This window comes from Lycorma delicatula, chromosome 7 (assembly GCF_047948215.1).
Source record: "Lycorma delicatula isolate Av1 chromosome 7, ASM4794821v1, whole genome shotgun sequence".
Lineage (NCBI taxonomy): Eukaryota > Metazoa > Arthropoda > Insecta > Hemiptera > Fulgoridae > Lycorma > Lycorma delicatula.
The window spans coordinates 86560444-86581180 of record NC_134461.1 but is presented as its reverse complement, the minus strand read 5'-3'; the positions used below and the strand labels follow the sequence as shown (position 1 = coordinate 86581180).

Below are 20737 nucleotides of genomic sequence, written 5' to 3'. Positions count from 1 at the left end.
TTGTTTGTACTGCATTTCAGGAATATTTCAAATATCCTCCATCTGTTGGATGTGTGGTCGTGTCAGGTAGAATATTTCCTTTGTTTCCTGTGATTGTCTCTGTAATTGTTTGTACAGACTGATTTGGGACACCATACAAGAAATACTTGTTTCTCTGCAAACATTCACTGGTACAATAAATCCAGCCACCAGGGTTCTGACTGGGTTAATAATAGTGAGTACAAATCTCCTGCAGGTAACACTTCCAATTTGTGATCGCTTCCGTTTCTATCTTAAGTTCATCGGCGCAGAATTTGCTTGAGGCGTATTCCTTCACCAGCAATAAATAAATAATGTAGTCTTATCGAACTATAACTTAATTTTCCAGCCACTTCCCCTTCTGTACTTCATGTTCTATTACGTTGCCAACAATCGGATCATAAACTTAACAAGTTAACTTTCTCGGCAGGTTCAGACAAGGGCATTGTGGTGCTACCAAACCTCTACATCTTAACATGAATAAAGCAAAGTTTATATATTCGCTACTACAAAAAAAATTAATCAGAAATGATAAGAAGCTATGATTTGATATGGAGTGTTACATTTTAATATCCTTGATAACAAAATAAAATTTATTCAAATAAAAACACAGTCACAATTATGATTATAAGTTAAAACTTATAAATATGAGTTATACGGACATTCCAAAAAAAATACTCTTATTTTTGTTTTGAAACCTCAGCAGAATTGGATATTGTTTTAATAAATTTATGCTAATGGATTTAGAAGTAAAATATTTGAATTTTACCATTTTGTATTCAACCAATGGGTTGATCTGCCTTGGGGAAAAGTTTTGAATGTAATGGTTTTTAATATCCAAGATTATGTAATAACTGTTGGATTGCTGATTCGTACATTTAAACTGCTAGTGCGATTGAACTATGGCAGTCCATTGAAACTGAAGCGAGTTTCTTTGTACTATTATAACTTACAACTTTTGGTATTTTAAATCTGTTTGTTTCTTAATAAATTAATAGGAACGGAAATAAATTAGGTGATGTGTTTTTTTAGTCCTATTTCTGGTTAATGTTTGAGTTTTTAAAACATTTTGGTTTTTTACAGCTTAAAAATAACAATGTACAAGTAGTTTTACAATTTGGTGTTGTGTAGTTTATTTATTGTGGTATCTATTACGTTTTGTTGAATGAAAATTTGTGAATAGATATTTTGGTAATGTTCCAATCTTACTACTGGCTTTGTTTCAACTTTTTTTTCCTAGTCGTAGTTTATTAAAGTATGTTTTCTTTCAAATATTGTCTGTGAATGAAATTTATTTAATTATAATTTAGTTCTATTTTTATTCAGATATGCATGCTTTTAATACTATGTATTGCTATTGTTCTTATAAATAAGTTGTTGGTACTGGATAACATCTTGGTATAGGTATATTTTGTTGTTCATCGCATTTTCCTTGAACAGGATTTGATTAGATATATTTCATTGTAATTAAAAAAATAATAATAAACTTCCATGTTTTTTTATTCACATTCCTTGTATTATGTAATTAGACAAGTAGATAAGTCTTTATTACTAGAAAATGCCTACTAACAAAAATAATCACAAATTAGCAGACTAAGTTGTCTGTGTTCTGACTTTTACATCTAGTTCTTAGATAAAATGTGCCAAAAGACACACACACACAGAGAGAGAGAGAGAGAGAGTGAGAGAGAGAACATTCTAACTTCAAGATTATTCATTTGAGCAGTTCCACTATACAATCCAGATTATTCTTTTTTAATCCACAAAAAAATACTGGTCTCAACCCCTCAGTAATTGTCAAAAAATAATCTTTATTCATATTCTCAGTTTTAAAAATATTTACATTTTTAATACAACACATTTCACTAATAATTAGAAAGTGATGTAAATCTTCTCTTAGCATAGTTTACAAACATCAATTTACATTATGTGATGGAAAAGGAGCATAATAGGGTGTTATGGAAGCTAGTAATGGGAAAAAGCTGTGGTAAGGAGTGTAATTCAGGTGTAGCAATATTCTTCTAAATTTAAAAATCAGTAATTATTTGGAAATTTACATTTTTATATAAATGCTGGTGTTCATCTATACATTAATGTAATTTGCTATGTGACATATAACTATTTGACTATTCTATCATTTATGCCACGTTGAATTAAAGGAAAATATAACAAAAAATTGATGATCTATTATGTTGTTAAAAACTTATTCACATTATCATACTTTTTGCCTTATCTCCAATTTTTAAATGTTGGTACTGTTAAATTATCGTTTAAGTTAAAAAGGTATTTCCATCTTTAAATTTAGCGCCCTTGCTTCAAAAGGAAATCTGTGTTTGTAGATTAATCTTCTTAATTAAATATGATGACATAATTTTCAGCCGAATTTCATCGTCATTATGATTTTTTTCGGGACTACCGTTAGGTATTTGCCTTAGAGGATGAGGTGAATGAAATTTTTGTAGCGTGTGAAGAAAATGCCATGCCTGACCGGGATTTGAACCCGGGACCTCCGGATGAAAATCTGAGACACTACCACTCGTGCTATGAAGGCCGGCTTCGTCATCGTACTTAAACTGATTAATTTGAATGAACGTGAATTTTTTTTTCATACCTTTGATGCAGAATAATGGATCATTAAATTTACTGTAAATAAATTGACTTTTGAAACATAATTTACTTTGGAAAATGGTGTAGTCTTTGTAATTATTTAAAAATAATTAAATTAATTAAAATACAAATTATTAATAAGCAGATAATATTATGTTATTTTACATTATACACTTACAATTGACTGAGTGAAGATTATTTATGATTATGGGGAAACAGTAGGATTTAATAAATTCTATGCAATTACAAAAAACAGCAGATTTATTTAACGTCATCAATTTTCTTCAGTACATATGCTATTTGTCAATTGATTTTGTCGCCGAATGGCTTCGACGGCACGTGGCACTTACTAACCTTATGGTAGCTCTGAAAAAGACCGTTTTTGTCGTCGATTGGCTTCGACAGCTCGTTGTAATAATTAACCCTGAGAAGGGCTGTTGTCGTCGAAGGGCTTCGACGGTTCGTAATTCATAACATTGTGGTGGCCCTGAAAAGGGACGTCTTTTGCTTTAGCTCTGAGAAGAGCTGTTAGGTCCGGAAGCTGGTTTCCGGCAAAGTCGGGGAGTTGCGGCTTTTCCAGTCACACCGGGCTTTCCCTCAGCGGCAGTTTGGTCCCCACTACAGCGTGGCAGTGGTGGTCCCCAGAGCCCCGCAGTATGGGGTCGGCGTCGGTCGTCCTTCGCCGGCGCTGTTCTCTTCCCGAGCGATCCCACGCTAGGCCGGCTGAGTCCGCTGGCCATGGCGGTTGAAGCCCTGCGAGCTGGAGCGGGAAAGTAGCGTCCGCGTCCAGCAGCTCCCTCGGCGGGCCGGCCAGGCGTGCTGCTCCGGCGGGGATGTTGGCATCCGCCGGGTGGTCCCATGTTGAGCCGGCCAGAGAACTCCTGTATTCTATTCATCTTCCTCTTCTTCTTCTTGATCTTCTCCCGGTGGTGGTAGACGATGAATTGATAATTCACTCTCGTGCACGCTCTTTTATTGGAAACTGAGAATGGTGGGGCCGCAGCGCCATCGATGGAAGAACTGCGAGGTCATCTGCGCGGCGGTAGTGATGCTTGTATCAGCACGGCCGTATACTGTGCGCCAGCTCACATCTGAGTTGCTACAGTGTTCGTCCGCCGATATTAAATTAGGCATATATGTTAATAAACGATTTAAAAAGATAAGGTGTCATTTTGGTTACAATGAAAGTCTTAAAATTTATCCTGATAAAATAATGATTAATTAGATATAACAAATTAATGTGACAACTATTTTGAATGTGTTCGACATAATTTTTATTTATTTGAGAAAGTTGTTGTAAACGTGTACTTGGTACGTCAATCTCCAGTGCATGATACATCAGTCTCCAATGTTGAGGTATAAATTATTCATTAAAAAACACAAAATGTTGGACTGAAGTTAAATGCAGAGGAAATCAGCATTCTTCATTCAATAATTTTTATTCATTTTGATATGTAGACCTGAAAATTAGTCAGATACATTTTTTTGTCTATATATGTACATTTTTTATATTTTTACTTTTTAATAGGCAAAGATTAAAAAATTATTTGGAAATTTTAAAACTATTGGTTTTTAAAGATTTTCTTCCTGAATACAAAAAATAAGTATTGAAACTAAGTATTTATGGTAAATGGTAACTTATTTACATACTGAAAGTTAGAAATGTTTAACTTACAAAACTTGCTGTGTGAAGTTAGAGAATGATTAAGAGACTCTTAATGAAAACAAAAAGCATAAATAAGTGTATATCCATTGTTTATAATCAGAATTAAAACTATAACTTAACAGTTTTGATGTGTAACCGATGAAAAATTAAATATGCTCAAAAAACATTTATTTCCTAATGTATTATTTTTAAGTTAAAAATTAAAATTATCAACCAGAGTGGCTTTGTCATACTTTATAATTTTCCATATCTACCATGACAAGGTAATGGACTGCTTTAATTTTAATTAATACATATATTAATCCAGCGAAGATTAACAATTCATTTTTTTCAAACTCTGTTGATTATCCTTTTTTAAATTTATTAATTTAAAAAAGAAATTGAAAATTTCTCTTTTATTAATATTTCTGATAAATGGTAGATTAATATTTGGATAAAACAAAGTTATGACGTTGACAAGGAAAAAACTAGCTGCTGATCACGTTATTGCTATGTTTGATTTATCAATTAAAGGAGTTTATCAGATTAAAGATCTGGGAGTGCTTTTAGGCCCCAAGATTTGTTTGTACAGCGCATTTAAAGTGTACTCTTAGTATAGTTATAAGAAATTTATGTGTGATGAGAAAAGTTCAATGAAAAAAGAAATGGAATTTTTATTCAGATCTTTTGTTATTGTTGTATAGGTTTTTTGTTAGTATTTGTCATTTATTTCTATAAATTTTGTATAATATTTGTCTATAAAGTAATTATTGTTATAACTAAAATAAATTGCGATTTTTTTTCTAATTTATTTTAATTTATATAAACATCTATGAGAATCATATTAATTTAGTTTAAATGTTCAAAGATGGTTTGATGTTATTCGAATTATATTTGTTTTGATTTTAATGTTATTTTATTATTCCAGTTCTAATGTAAATTTACATTTGTTACTAAATGAATGTAATTTATATATATGTATATAATATTGTTCAATTTTTTTTGTTTTTATTATAAATGATTAGTATATCATGCAAATAATGAACTCAAATAAATTTTTATACTGCATCTGGTGTGTTTGTCTCGTATTTGTTTTGTTCACATTATCACTTGGATATATATGCATGCATTTTCTAGTGACTATGATTCCATAAGGAATATGATGGATGGAGTACTTAACAATGTTACTAATACCAATATAAATCATATGTAACAATATGTAAGCAAAATGTGTACTATATTAAATTTGGAAGAAAAAACAAAACAATACACTACTATTTCATAAATAGTAAACAGTTCCTTCTGTTTTACACCTCAAATGATGTGTTTATATTATTATTTATAAATAATAGTATAAACACATCATAGATATTAATATATAGTAATAGATATTTTTATATCTATTAACTGGAGTTTGGAGGTTTAGTTTTACTTAAGTCCTTAGTTAGGCTTTTTGTATTGCTACCAGATAGGAAACAATTCCTGAACAGGTCTGTTAGTACAGCTTTTCCCTTTAGATCGTACAAATATCATGGCTTATTGCACAGGTCTCCACAAATTTAAAACAAATCCTGGGGTACACCCTGAGAAAGATGGGAAGATGAGTAAAGGGAATGGATAGAAAGTGTTTTCTAACTAACACCTCCTTAATTGTAAGGCATTTGACTAAAACCATTCAGCCATACCCTTATTGGGGATGATCGTCACTGTCATCTAAAATAATACAGTTAGAATTTGTGCTTCATCACATAACTATTAATAAATGTGTGGTGATAAGATATTTTTGTAGAGGCCTTATTGGAATGTTTCCAGAAGACATAAGAATTCTGTTAGTTAATCTTTCTTTTTTTGTTTAGCCTTCGAAACCACCATAAGGTATTACTTCAGAGGATGAATGAGGATAATATGTATAAATGTAAATGAAGTATAGTCTTGTGCAGTCTCAGGTTGGCCATTTCTGAGATGTGTGGTTAATTGAAACCCAACTGCCAAAGAACACTGGTATTCACAATCTAGTATTCAAATCTGAATAAACGTTAATCTAGTACTTTTCGTCTGCAGATGACAAGATTACTTCTGGTCCTCTGCTGATTGCAGTTGGGACATACAAGAGATACTCAAGGGTTTTTGATGTCAGGAGAAAACGCTCCATTATGTACACATTGCGACAGCTGCTTGACTGTGTGCCACATCCTTGTGGACTCCACTTAAATTAAATTTTGACGACCTTGTATTTTAAATATAAATTGCCTAGAAACATTCTATGAATCCTAGGCAATGATAAGGAAATTTTAGACCGGGTGTTGTTTTTTCTTTGTACTCTGATATTTCATTTACCATAGTGTATATCGGCTTTTCATACTAATTTTTCACCCACAAAAAACATAAAAAAGATTACTTCTACACAGTAAAAATTACGTAGTTTTATTTTTGTTATGTTTATTTTTGTGTTAATAATCCTTATACAAATAATAAATTTTATTTCATTCAAGGTTAATTATCATTTGTGTACTAATATCTACTGAATTATAATTAAGTATAGAAAGGATTGAAAGAGATAAGAGGTTTTTAATTTAAAAAATATTTTCTAAATATTATGCAGTAAGTTAATGCTGTAGTCTGTGGGTGTATTTTTTTCCTATTAAAAGTGATTATTTTTATTGAGTTATAAATAAGCCTTTCTACTTTATTTTTGTTCTCCAAATTGCACGGAATTTGATCTCTTGTTTTTTTTTTTTAAATCCACTTAATTCAGTCTAATCAAATGCTTTTCTTATAAATTGAAGGAGGAACAAAGCAATTTAAAGATTCTTCATTTTGTTTATACAGTGATATAGTACAAGATTAAAAGCTTTTAATTTTACTGTTACCTTCTTTTTACCCACATCTCTGTTGAATCTTTTTTCTCTCTTTTTTTGTAGTGATTTTTCTTATCTTTTAGTATGGTTTGGCAGTGGAGTTTTGATTATCATATATATGTATCTATGTTTATTTGTTTATCTTATTAACTCTAATGAAAAGTATAAACGATAGGGGTTATTGTCTAATAAACTATGTTTTTAATTTATTTTGAAATGATAATGAAATCAAAATTTCATTTCAGTTCCTTTACTTAATTTATAATTTATTTTTAAATTTTAATTTTGATTTGAACTAAGGATATGAATGTTCATTCTACAATAGATAAAATTACATTCCTAGCTGTAATTTTTATTTATTTATTAGTGTTATTGAAAATATTGCTATCGTTCAAATCATCGTAATCACCCTTCTACATTTTTATGCTTATTGACACGTTGAGGTTCTGAGAGTACAAAAATACCAACAAAAAAAATTAAGTTTACATTTTTTTGTTTATCTGAATTGTTTACAAATGAACACAGAAAGTTTTTACGATTTTAGGGAATGGACTGAAGTGGAATTATGCTGGTAGAACAAAGCTCATATGCGGCTAGTCTCCCATGGTCAAACCCGATCCACAAATTCTCCCTGGTCTAAAGGATTGGAAATAATTTCATCCATAAATAAAACTAACATATTATAACTGCCACTAAATAAATAATTACTCTCTTCATAAAAGAAAGATATAACAAAAGGCGATAAACTACAGGTGTTCGTTTGGTAAATGAGTTTTCATTTTCTTAAGTATTAAAAATATTGGGTTTTAATTTTTTTTTTAAATAAAAATTAGTTTTTAAGAAATCTGGAGTCAAAGATTTTAAACAGAACACCATTTTGAGAATTTAAAAATGTACTATTTTTACTTTTAACAGATTGTGAGATATCTATTTTTTAAGAAAAAGAAAAGAAACACAGAAAATGAAGGATTTTTAGATCGCTATTCACTCAACATTTTTTCTTCAGTTTGGTATGTAGAACGATTTCCCGAATTTTGGTAAGTCCAAGAGCAGATATCTGAATACATGTATAGATTTTGCTTTATACATAAGGAATAGTTTTATCTAAAATCGTGAAATTTGACGTAGTACCTCTTGTTTATTAGTGGGATTGATGAAATTATATTTTGTTAAAAATCTGATGATTGGAGAATCATCATATTAGTGTTATACCTTGAACGGGATTGAACTAATGAAAATCTTACTCTGATGACATGTTAGGTTGCTACTGGACAATGATAATACCATTGAAAATGGTACATTTTTAACTCTGATTACTTCAAACTACACACCTGAAATTCTTATATTATTTTACGTTAAATTTGCTTTATTGGGATAAAAAAGTGTTTTAACCCTTATATGGTTAATGGTTATTCCCAACTTCAATTAAAAAATAGAAGTTTTTAACTTTAAAAACTTTAGAAGTTTTTCAATTTTAAAAATAGAAGTTGTATGAACTTTATCATTTTATTTTATCAAATATATAAGAAATTTGGTATATATCATTTTTCTTCTAAATGATGCTTCAGGGAAGAGAGTTTTTTAAAACTTTATTACAGAGTAGGGAGTAAAAAAAGCTGTATAAATTTTTGTAACTTGTCTACATATTTTTATATACATACATACTTTTTTATATTACCCTGGTGGCACAATATTGAATAAAGATGAGTTGGAAGTTAAACTTAAATCAGGTACTGAATCTATAACTATGTAACTTATTAGTAAGGAAATGAATTCCTCAGTGATGGATAAACATTTTCAATTAAAAAACTTTTTTATTTATTTATTTTTTAAAATCTACTAGCAGTTCTGTGAAGAGAAAACTCATTCATCTTGTACTGAATAAAAAATTGAACTCTACAATGAAATTGAATTTATAGAGGTAATATAAAATGAAGTACTAAAGGAAAATTGTCAACTGCAATTAATTCATCACAGAAGTTTAGGACAATGCCAAAAAACGATTTTACTGTATTATCAATTTTGTAAAAACAATTTCCAATTTAATATCCAGTTGTAAAAATAATTTCTTGTCACTGATGACTGTTTAAGAGATTCTACTTTATGATATCCCCATAATTTTTTTTTATATTTAAAAACTTTATGACATCTTTAAAATGTAACTTACTGTAGTTGAACAATAAATATACAACTACATATAAACATTTACAAAGCATTTTGTACAAAGAACACCAGCAGTGACTTCATGACTGAGGACTAACAATCACAGTCTTTTCAACAAATGTAGTGTTACTGTTTTGAAAAAGGAAATTTTAAGAAGAATCATTATAGGGAATCTTGTTACAGGTATTAATGTAATTTGATATTTATCTCTATGAACTTTATTCCTGCATAAGATGGGTGTAATAATGTTCTGTATAAACATTTTTTCTTTTATCTACAAACTTATTCCATTCCTTGTTTCATTATAATTACAGATTTCTTTAATAAAGTCTTCTTTTGTGTGTGATACAGTCACATTTACGGTCATACTTATGGATGCTGCAGATTCTGGAATGCGGTTTTAAATACTTAAAAAGTTTCAAATACAATAGATGGTTAACCTTAAAAAGAATCCTGGTTAATTTGTCTTTTATTTACTCCCTCAAACGTGTTTTGTCTTGGGTAGTTAATGTAACATCATAACCTTGCTTAGCCTTACTTGTAATTGGTTGTTCATTAATGTTAAGTGTTGCAAGGTATCAGTAAGATACCTTGCATAAGAATGGTGTTCCTTGTAGCTCTCCATTTTTTAAAATTTCATTAGTTATTTTTATTTTGCTTTGCAACTTATATATATCTCTTGAATAAATTTCTGAGTTTATTCTAAGTAAATAATCTTTATTTTACAAGTATTTTACAATTTTGTTTAAGTGTCACAGATGAGACTTAAATAAAATTGTGGATGTTTACTTTAAATTAAACTGTCAACTGAGCTTCAATAATGATACAATCTAGTTGTGAATACCTATAAAAAATTAAATTCTGTAAAAAAAGAAATTAAAAAGAAGGAAGTTTACTTAAAGTATTCTTGCCTAAGCTGTATGCTTAGATGATTTATGATGTATACTTACTTTATTTTATTTAAAATTGTTTGCCAGATTGGTACAGTATTTCAAAATAAATTTTTCAGCTTTGGTGTCAAAGAACCTTAGAGTAAAATGTAAGAATTTTCATTTCAAATTACTTTTAATATTTGATTTAATATTAAATATTAATATTTAATATTTGATTTTTTTACTACTATTGCGTTTTATGCCTTGAAACAGAATACTGTAGCACTGGGTTGTATATGTGACAATTTTATATTTTGTGAAAAAATTGATCTAGGTCATTTCTATATTGTAATATTGTATAATAAATTTTAGAAAAAATAGATTGTTGTTCTCATTTAGATAACAAAATAAAGTAAACATAAATTAAGGTCAGTGATTGAAAATAAGGGTATGAATAATTTTTAATTTTGTAACATAGAGGGTTAAATTTTAAAGTTTTTTTGAATTCCAGCAAAGTGCAACAACACCATTGTCAGTTTTTTTAAATTATTTTAAATGTTGAAAAATGGTTACAGTATTAATTATTGTTTCCAGTTATTTAAGCAAAAGTTGGGTTAAAAATTATGATGATTAAATTAGATGTTAATGATACATGTTGATTATTAATTATGATTTTAGAATTGTAATTGATAATTATTGGTTTTTGTAGTAGATATTGTTAACTGTTGTTGCATGGTGGTTGTTGAGTTATGTGATTCAGTGATTGTTTGTTTTACAGTTGCTGGAATTTCCAACTCTATATCTGGGCTGAGAATTTCATCTGTGGGTAATCGTTATAATATATTTTCATATATAAAGATAGCTGTAAATATCGTGTATTCATGCTCTGGGCACTTTGTTTGTAATGATGTATTGACCTCTTTCTGTAGTGGTAATATCTTCTTGCATTTAATTTGTAAGTAACGATTAACAGATTGTTATTATAATCAATATTCGTTAGGCTTAAAAATATTAATAATTTGTTAACAGTTGTAATGTGGTATGATTAGCTTAGTATTTGCTGTGATGGTTTTTCCTCACTTCACAATGTTGAATTTGATTTGGATGTACGCTTTATGGTATTATTATTTGTTCTAAGTAGCATAAAAACAGCACTTCACTTCTTTTTAATGAAATTGTATAACTGGCTTTTGTGGGAGTGCAAAGCATTGACCCCCTCCTCTGCCAACATTTGTTACATATTTAGAAAGCATGATTACTGCACCAATTCTAAACTTCTACCACAGTTGGTTTTTTATTATCGAGAAAAAGGAGTGATGACGTTCTTATGCTATTTCTGTAATACTGTAAAAATTTTGCTATAATTTAATAATTAGCTGTTAGTGCACATTTACTTCCCTGTATGTACACTGTTTACACTTAGCTTTATGCTGTAATCATGCTTAGTTTAATGGTAGAGTAAACGTGTTTGTAACTTGTACTAACAATTAATATTTTTTATAGTTTAGTGAATAATCTTTCAGATTATTTTTTCGTGATTAGTTCTCCTGTTGTACATTTTTAGCAAGCATACATATCTTTTCTAAAGTTCTTCCCTCAACAGTGAGTAGGATTTAAATTATCAGTTTCCAGTGGCATGGTTTGAAATCGTTTTGGTGTTATTTCACTTTCTCATTGTTTTATTCCCATATCACTTACTTTTATGTCCAGTTATAACCTTAGGATTTGTATAACGTATAAGATTGCCCAGTGTATTGTGCACTGCGGTTTTAAGCAATTTTTATTGTTATTGGTGGTTCTGCTGGAATGGATTACAGTCAAGATGGATTCTTTCATTTGGCATACAATTCTAGGGATTAATGAGGGTGTTCCTTTAGGAAGCTGGAGTCTGTCCTCCACTTGCTCTTTAATTTCTGGAGGAAAAATAGTTTTTTCAGGATCATTAAATCTTTAATCAGTAATGTACTGCTTCCATCCTAAGTAAAATGTGTCTTCTCTCACGGGATTATAGGTAGATTGAGTTTTCCCGTTTGTAGGAGGACCCAAAGATATGTTGTGTTGTATTGTTTTATTGATTCCTTCTTGGGTCGGTTGATCTCTTTACTTAAAAATATAATAAATAATATTATAATAAATTAGATCCTGCTAAGTTTGTGCTGTGGATTTCAGGATCTGTAGGCTCATCCTTATTGTGAAGTGGTTGTTTGAGAGCAGTTGCCTGTAGACCTCTTTGGAGAATGTTTTATGTCTGATGGTTACACCATAAATTTAATGTTTGAAATCCTTATCAGGAAAGCTGGTCACTTAATATTTCCTAAAATTCAAGTATCTTACAGCTAGTAAGAAACAAACTCACTTATACATTCCTCATTACCATGCAGTAGTATCATCTGCTATTAAAACTATTGTTGAAAGAGGTAAACATCCCACCTTTTCTGATCTATAAGTTCTCATGTGATTCTTTCAATACTCATTAAAAAAATATCCTTAAATTTTTTCAACCATTATAATTGGCAACACTGTTTTCTACAATAATATTATACCACTATCTTTTGTAATTCATTAAAATTTACCTCTATTGCAAATTAGATATATTAGTTATGCTGTTGAATTAAAGTATGCCGGTGGTTACTAGTTTGGCTTCATCTGGTTTCTACTACCACTGGTTGAATTACCCATACTGTCAATAAAAAATCAGCGTTTTAACGTTGTTTGTTTTATATATGACTTGTGGTTATTTAATTTGCCAATGGAAAATGGTTAAAAAATTGATCTCATCTAAAGTAATGCTTTAAATTCCTAAACCACATTTAATGTTCTACTTAGTCTTCCCATTTTCTAATTAACTTAAAATTTAGTCCAGTGAGTGTGCCAATTAGTCAGTCACTGCCAATGGATATTCCATTCTCATTCACAATTTCTTCTTAGTTTTTGCTATCTTTTTCAGTTTTTTTTTTAATTCTGTATAAAAAATTTCTTACTTTTTTGTACAACCAGGTCTTCATCTTTATACCTAAAATTTTTTATTAAGTATCAAATGCTTTTTTATTACCTTAACGTTTTTGTCCAAGGGGTTTGCTACTGTTATCTTGTATCTATTTTCGTACTTATTGCCTGATATTGTTTTGCTTTTACAATGTACTCATCAATTGCTTCATTTTATTTGTTCCTAGTTTTTTGTGATATTTTTTCTTGATAGTTGATTATTTCCTTTTTTATTATTATTTTTTTCTGTCTATTAACTGCATACAGCGACCTATCTAATAAAAAACTGCATGGAGCATTTTTTTACTTGGTTTATCTGAATGAACACGTTTAATAAACCTAATTTAGGCTTACATCTATATTCAAACTTTACATCTTTATATGTTTTTGATGCTGCTATTTGACGTATTCCAAATATACTAGACCATTAGGCGATAAGAAATTATATTTTACCATCTGATCATCTTGAATTTTTAGATTATTTAAAGCTATAGGAAGTATGTGGCTCCTGACCTTACCCATCATGCATCTCAACACTTGTTTTTTGTGCAAATGGTGGGCCGAAAAGAAAATTCTTGTATTTTCCCACAGGCAGAGTTGCTGCTCTTGGATGACAGTTTCTTGTTATTCCTGCCATATCTATCCCAGGAAGGAGAGGTGAAGAATAATGTAAGATGAAAAGTAGAAGAAGAAACAGCTAACTTGCATATGTTGATTAGTTCATTTTATGCCAAGGACCATACTTGGATCTTATAACAAACTTCTGTGGAAGCATATGTAATAATAGAAATTAGCTTCCTTAATACGAGGCTCGGGTGATAAATTTTGCACACTAGCGTGCTACAAGGACTATCGAGTTGGGTGTGCCACATGAGCAAAAATCCCCCTCTACAAACCTGCGATAATGCGTTGAAATCCGTTTATCGGTTTATTTTGAGTAGCAGTTAAAATGGAGTCGAGTACGGTCAGTATGTCAACTCGGTTAAAACAGCGCGCAGTGATCGAATTTTTAACAGCGAAAATGTAAATCCTACGAATATTTTTCATCATTTAAAAGCGGTTTACGGTAGCGAAATTGTTGACAGGAGTACTGTGAATAGGTGGGTGTTGAAATTTCGCGAATGTGAAGCTGGTAAATCTACAATTGAGAATGCACCTCGCAGTGGACGACCAGTTTCTGTGAATGATGAGAAACATCGAAAGGAGGTGGACGATTTGCTTCAAAGTGACCGGCGAATCACCCAGCAACGCATTGTTATTCAGTTAGGCATATCTAAAGAACGAGTTGGCCAAATTATCGAGCAGTTGGGTTACCGTAAAATTGTGCACGATGGGTACCATGCATACTGACGGACGAGCACAAGCAGCGTCGTGTTGAATGTTGTAAAGAACTTTTACAACTCTATCGTGCTGAAGGAAACGACTTCCTTTTCAATATTGTGACCGGGGATGAGAGTGGGTTACATCATTACGAATCGCTTAAACACCAAAAATTCAAGACTCAAGCCTCGACGAAGAAACTGCTTTTGACGGTGTTTTGGAACGCCAGACACGTTTACGTGATTTGGAATATGGGACGAATATGGAATATGTGAACTCGAACGTTTCATTCAGTCGTTAGGTCAAGACACCTCAGACGACGAGTATGTCGCGTTCGAAAGACCACCATATACCCATAATCTTGCAACATGACAATTCGCGGCTTCACACATCTCACGTTACTACAGCTCTGCAAGCTGAAGTTTGAGCCAATTCCGCATCCGCCATACTCGCCGGATTTCTACTCGTGCGACTTCTACTTCTTCCCTCATCTCAAGAGGTATCTCAAAGGTAATTCTTACAACACCGACAACGAGGTGAAGGAAGCTTTGGCCACTTGGATCCGAGAAAGATCGCCAGAAATTTTCAGTGACGAATGCAAAAACTTTTCACACGTTGGTAAAAGTGTATCAGTGTAAACGGAAATTATATTGAAAAATAAATAATGCATTTTGTAACTAAGGTGTTGTACTTTTATTCATTTTTTATTTCATTTTAATATCTCTTTTCACCCCCATGCTACGTATATATGTGCAAAGTTTATCAGCCAAGCCTCATATAATTAAATTGAAAAAAGATAAAATTAAAATATTGCGCATAAATTTTTAATTTTACAGACAATGTAAATAAAAGTATGAAGTATGTAGTAGTAGTAGTAGTAGTAGTATTTCAGATTATTGTACAAAAATTGCATGCATGTGTGTACACACAGTTCAAGATTATACATAGTTATTGGAACCAAAGTCATTTACTATTAAATTATCCTTAACCTTCCCAACTGAACTCCTCTTCAATCTCTTTTGAAAAGTCTATTTCATAAAATTTTTCTATTTTGAAATCTCAAAAATTTCATTTTTAAAACTACTTCAAATAAGCTACCTGAACTGAAGTAAATATCTTAATCTATTTAGATTTCATAAGTATTTACCCATGAAATATTTGTTCCATTTGATGTTAAATCTAGGGTTAGTTACTTTTAGTACCATCGCCTCATAATATAATTTGTTTGGACTTCTTAATCTTATTCTCAACCTATTTCTTATTGTTATATGTTATCATTTTATTCTACAGTTTTTGTTTTAGTAAATTGGAAAAATAAGTATTAAATTACTATATTCAAACAAGTATAATAAACAGTTCAAAGCTATCAAAATTCTAAAAATAAAATTTTTGAGAAATAAACTCAAAAGTTTTGAGGATTTAATTTTAATTAATACACGTACTCCAAGATTTTATTTACAGAAAAAATTCTTAAACAAATATTTTTTTGAAAATGAATTTAAAAAGATAAGTATAAAAATTTATGAATATTTGTTTTTATTATGCAAGTATGAAACTGTCCTAAGTGTTGTTTAACTTAATTAAATGATCTGCAGATATCAGTTTACAATTTTGTTTAAGCCATTTGTTCTTATTTTTCACACCCTTCAACTTCTGAATATTTCGGAACCATCAGAATGTAATGAAGAACAATTTACCATCTCATATAGAACCATTATATAATGTAGAACTTGGTAATGTTGGTTCTAATATTTTATAAAGATATAATTTGTATTTTTCTTTATTTAAAAATCTGGCAATAGCATTACTGAATTTATTTATAAAATGTAGAGTTTAATTCATCTATAAAAAAGTAGTGTTATAATGTAATAAAGGTTTTATCTTATGATTAATGTATTTCTATGTATGTCGTGTTTCTATGAAGTAATTCACAAAGCTTGATTCTGTCATTTGTATTGCTTGTTTGTTTCTATAACTCGGACGAATGACATTTCCAGTTAGTAAAATACATTTATTAGTCAGTGCAGTTAAATTTATGATTCATGGATTGCTGAGTTTTTTAAGTGTGGATCTTTGGGGAGGTTTGAAACCAACATAGCAACCTTCTTTCCTGAAAATGTTAACATTATGTCTACATTTTTTTTTATGAATGTTGCAGTTATATCTTTTTTACAGTTAAATGTTAGTTTTTTCTTGTGTTTTATTCAACATATATTTATTTAGTATGTGCAGTAAGGATGGGTGTGTAGACATCCTTAGCGTGTGTTACCGATTCTTTTGTGTTGAGTTCTTCAATGTAATATTCAGCCAGTATGATGAGTATTATGTATAATAGATGATGTAACATGAGTGAAAATATTTCAAGTTTTTGTTTTACATGGATGATTAGATTTATTCTACTGGATTTATTTTTGCTTATTTGTTTTATTTTTGATATGGTGACTGCTAGGAAGATAAGTATTTTTATTTGTTCATATTTTGAGGTGAACTCACGCTTTACATCAGGTTATAGTTGATAAATATGAAAAATGTATGATACATTTAAGTGTTGTGATTGAAAAATAAATATCATAATTTTTCTGTATTTTTCATTTGTGTATTTTAAGAGTGTTATAAAGTTATTTCAGCCTGAAGATTGAAACTGATGAATTGATTGGTAGGCCTGATTGAATCTAATATTAACATTATATGTAAAATGCTTTATGTTTGCTAGTTTTTCATACAGTTTTGTTTGTCTTGAGATGAACTAGGTCTAAGTACACAAATATGAGTATAGCTTATGTGGTTATTCTTGAATGGTTTATCCATATTCTTGATTTATTAAGCCTTATTTTGGGTTTTATTTATAAGTTGTTTTCAAATATTAGTTTTTTTTTCTATCTGACTGGTATATATATGTAACTAGTTTGTGTGTAGATGCTGAAATGCAGTTAATCAGAATGCTTTAAACAGATATTGAATTGCCCTTTTAATATGAGTTCTAACATATATATATATCTATTCTGACATGAGAATCGTTGTTAAAATGACATCAGTTAAACAGACTAAAAAGGAACTGAATTATAGAAAAAAAATTTGGAAACTTATTTCTATATACATTAGACATGAATTTTTGCTAAATTTAGTTTTATAACAATTTATTTTTTACTTTCACATTATTTGTGTGCCTTTTAGTATAAAACTTGGTTAGCTGAGACGTTTGTTTACTTGCTGTCTGGAAAAATAAAATTAGATTTCGTTATTGCTTTACTCTTATTTGTGTATTTATTAAAAGAAATGTTTTTGTGCAACTTTTATATATATATATATATCCTTTGTTATATTATCTAGTAATAGAATATAATAAATTCTTAAAAATAAAAATAATAAAAAAAAAGATGCCAAACTCAATAATTTTACTTGTTAATGTAATAAATATGTTATTTATTCAAAGCTTATTAAAATTGCCATTAAATACTACATAATTTATAAAATTTACCTGGCTTTAGTGACGACTTAATAGAAATCTCTTTAATGAATTTTTAATAATTAAAATACTTTTAAAGTATTTATTAAAAATAACATATTTTTAACAATAGCATCATCTTTGTCAGTTAAAAATGATTAATTATTTTAAAATTATTAAAAAGATTATAAAAATTTTACACATCCGTTTATTCGCCAAATAATAGAATGGTTAAAATTGAAACTAATTAAATTTGTTTGTTCTAATTTATTTATTTATTATAATAGATAATAAATAATAGAAGACATAATTTAAATTTTATCTTTATTACTATTTAAATAAGTGGTTTAATAATCTATCATTTTTTAAATTGGTTATTTTAGTAATTAGTTTTTCTGTGAATTAATTTTTTAATGGAAAATGCTTTTATCTGATATTAAATATATTTTAATATTATCACGGTAGTTTTAATTCCATAAGCTAATTACAGGTTTTTATTTATTAATTGTTTATTCATGTTAAATCTGATTTATTACTTTCTCAAGTTATGTAATGTAAACATCCCTTTTTTAAAAACCATTAACAGTCTATTCTTTGTATATATAATCAGATTCACTCATTTTTAATTCTTAGAAAAATACAGGCTCGTATACTGATTCATTTATAAGTAGCATAGTAATATTTATTGGTAGCATTAAATATAACAGTTAATGTTGGTATTAATTATCCGTTGCTTACTGAGATCGTTCTCCAGTAACTCAATAGACAATTGAGTTATTTTCCAACAACTCAATTGTATGTCTTCATCTACTAGTACTACATTTCCTTTTATTTTAGATTTCATTTTAGTTTACATTAATTGTAATTAGTAGGAAATATTTTGAAATTGTTACTTTCTCTTTTGTTTTTTTCCTGTTTCTTCTCAGTTATTGTCTTAGAACTTATTCATAAATGTATTTTCTCATTGATGTCTTTTTTCTGGTTGTTAGTCAGTCTGTTTGTTTGTTTCCTCTTAAAAGATCATTCTATCTGTAATCTAATTTGTGTTTTTATGTCATCTTTACTATTTTATTTTTTATTTGGGATCTGCTTCCCTTTCAAAGCACTTGTGACTTCATACTAGCTGAATTTTATAAAAATGTTAATTTACTGCTTGTTTATTTAATTAAATTAAAAGTATTTTGTTTTATACCCTGGTTTGAGTTGCACATTTTAAATGATTCATCTATTTTTTAATTTACTTAACATTCAAAATACAGGAAATGACTATTTAAAAAGTATTAATATTATTATGTATTATATTGAATCAATATTTTATTCGTTTAAGTACGGAAATTAGTTACATTGTTGATCATAAAAAGATGAGTAGGTGCAATTTATTCATACTACCAGCACTCTCCTGGAATGACTAAATAAAAATTAACCATAAAATAAAAAATTATTATATAAATACATATGTATTAAGATGTTAAGATGATAAAAATAATAAATAAAAAGGCTGATCTCTATGTTGGAGTGGTAGTAGTGTCTCAGCCTTTTATGCAGAGGTCCTGGGTTTGAATCCCATTCAGGCATAACATTTTTCATACGCTACCAATTTTCATTCTCATAAGGCAAAATGACCAAAGCAGTCAATGCTCGTTAGTTCAAATAAATAAATCTTCTCCATCTCCTCTTCCTCCTTCTTTTCTTCTTCACGGTTTAGGCTTGATTGAATTGTTCTGGCACCCATTGACATTTATGTCTGCCTAAATCTCTTCTTCCATCTGGCTTTTAATACCATGCTTGTAATGACAAGCTATGTTGAGTCATTCGTAACAGTTGACTCATCCATCTTTCTTGATATTGTCTTATCGTTTCATTGATTGATTGCATCTTAGTCTCTTCGCAAATGACCTCATTCCTAATATGATCCTCTCTTGTACACCCCTTCATGCTCTGCAAGAACCTCACTTTTGTCGCTTGTATATGGGATTCATCTGATTTGCTCTTGGCCCGCATTTCACTACTGTATGTAAGTAAAGGACTGACCATTGCTTTATAAAATCTAATTTGGGTATCCTTCCTGGTCTGACCATTTAGAGTACAATATAAATTAATCCACAAACCACACTAAATTTATCTAATTTTCCATTTATATCTTGTTCATGATCGAAGAGTGGGTCACAGTATAGTTTTCTACCTGTTATAGAATTTGCTTGACTATCTTGTAATGTAAGATACATTTTCCACAAAAGCCTCTAACTTTAGATTTCTGCTGCAAAATTTTCATGTTGAGTTCTTTACTGAGGAGATGTAGCTGATGAAATGACTGCCTCTTGCAGCTTGCCTTCACTTTCCTGTACAATCGCTGTATCATTAGCAAACACTGAAAAGTTAAGGAAAACTCCTTGTCCAAGATATACACCGAAGTTAACTTTACCTTGCCAAATAGGTATTAGCTCATCTAGATATATATTAAATAATGTTGGTGACACTGGACGACCTTGTCAAAGACCTTTTTATATCCTCAACTCTCCAACTATCTTCCCATCATGTGTGTCAGTCATAATAATCGTTTTGGATATAAACTATCAACAGAAGTAACAAGATTTTTGGGGTATCCATTACCCAACATTATATTCCTTGTCACAGATCTACAAACATTGTCGAAAGCCTTTTCCCAGTCCACAAAGACTAGATGTAAGGACAATTAAATTGTCAGTGTCTCACAATAACCATTTGTAGTGTACACACACATTAATGCACAATTGACCCTTCCTGAAACATCTGGTTCTCCCCCAGTTAAAGAGTCTGTCAATCCCGTAAGACGTCCGGTCAAAAA

General features: G+C 29.8%; 1 protein-coding gene across 1 annotated transcript in view; it reads left to right on the top strand.

The window, feature by feature from the left end:
* LOC142327344 (ribosomal protein S6 kinase alpha-2-like) overlaps positions 1–20737 on the top strand; it is a 304040-nt gene that overhangs the window by 47333 nt on the left and 235970 nt on the right. Inside the window, exon 2 of the mRNA XM_075370301.1 lies at positions 10942–10985. Coding sequence (XP_075226416.1) covers positions 10942–10985 — 44 coding nt within the window. The remainder of the gene's footprint in view (positions 1–10941; positions 10986–20737) is intronic.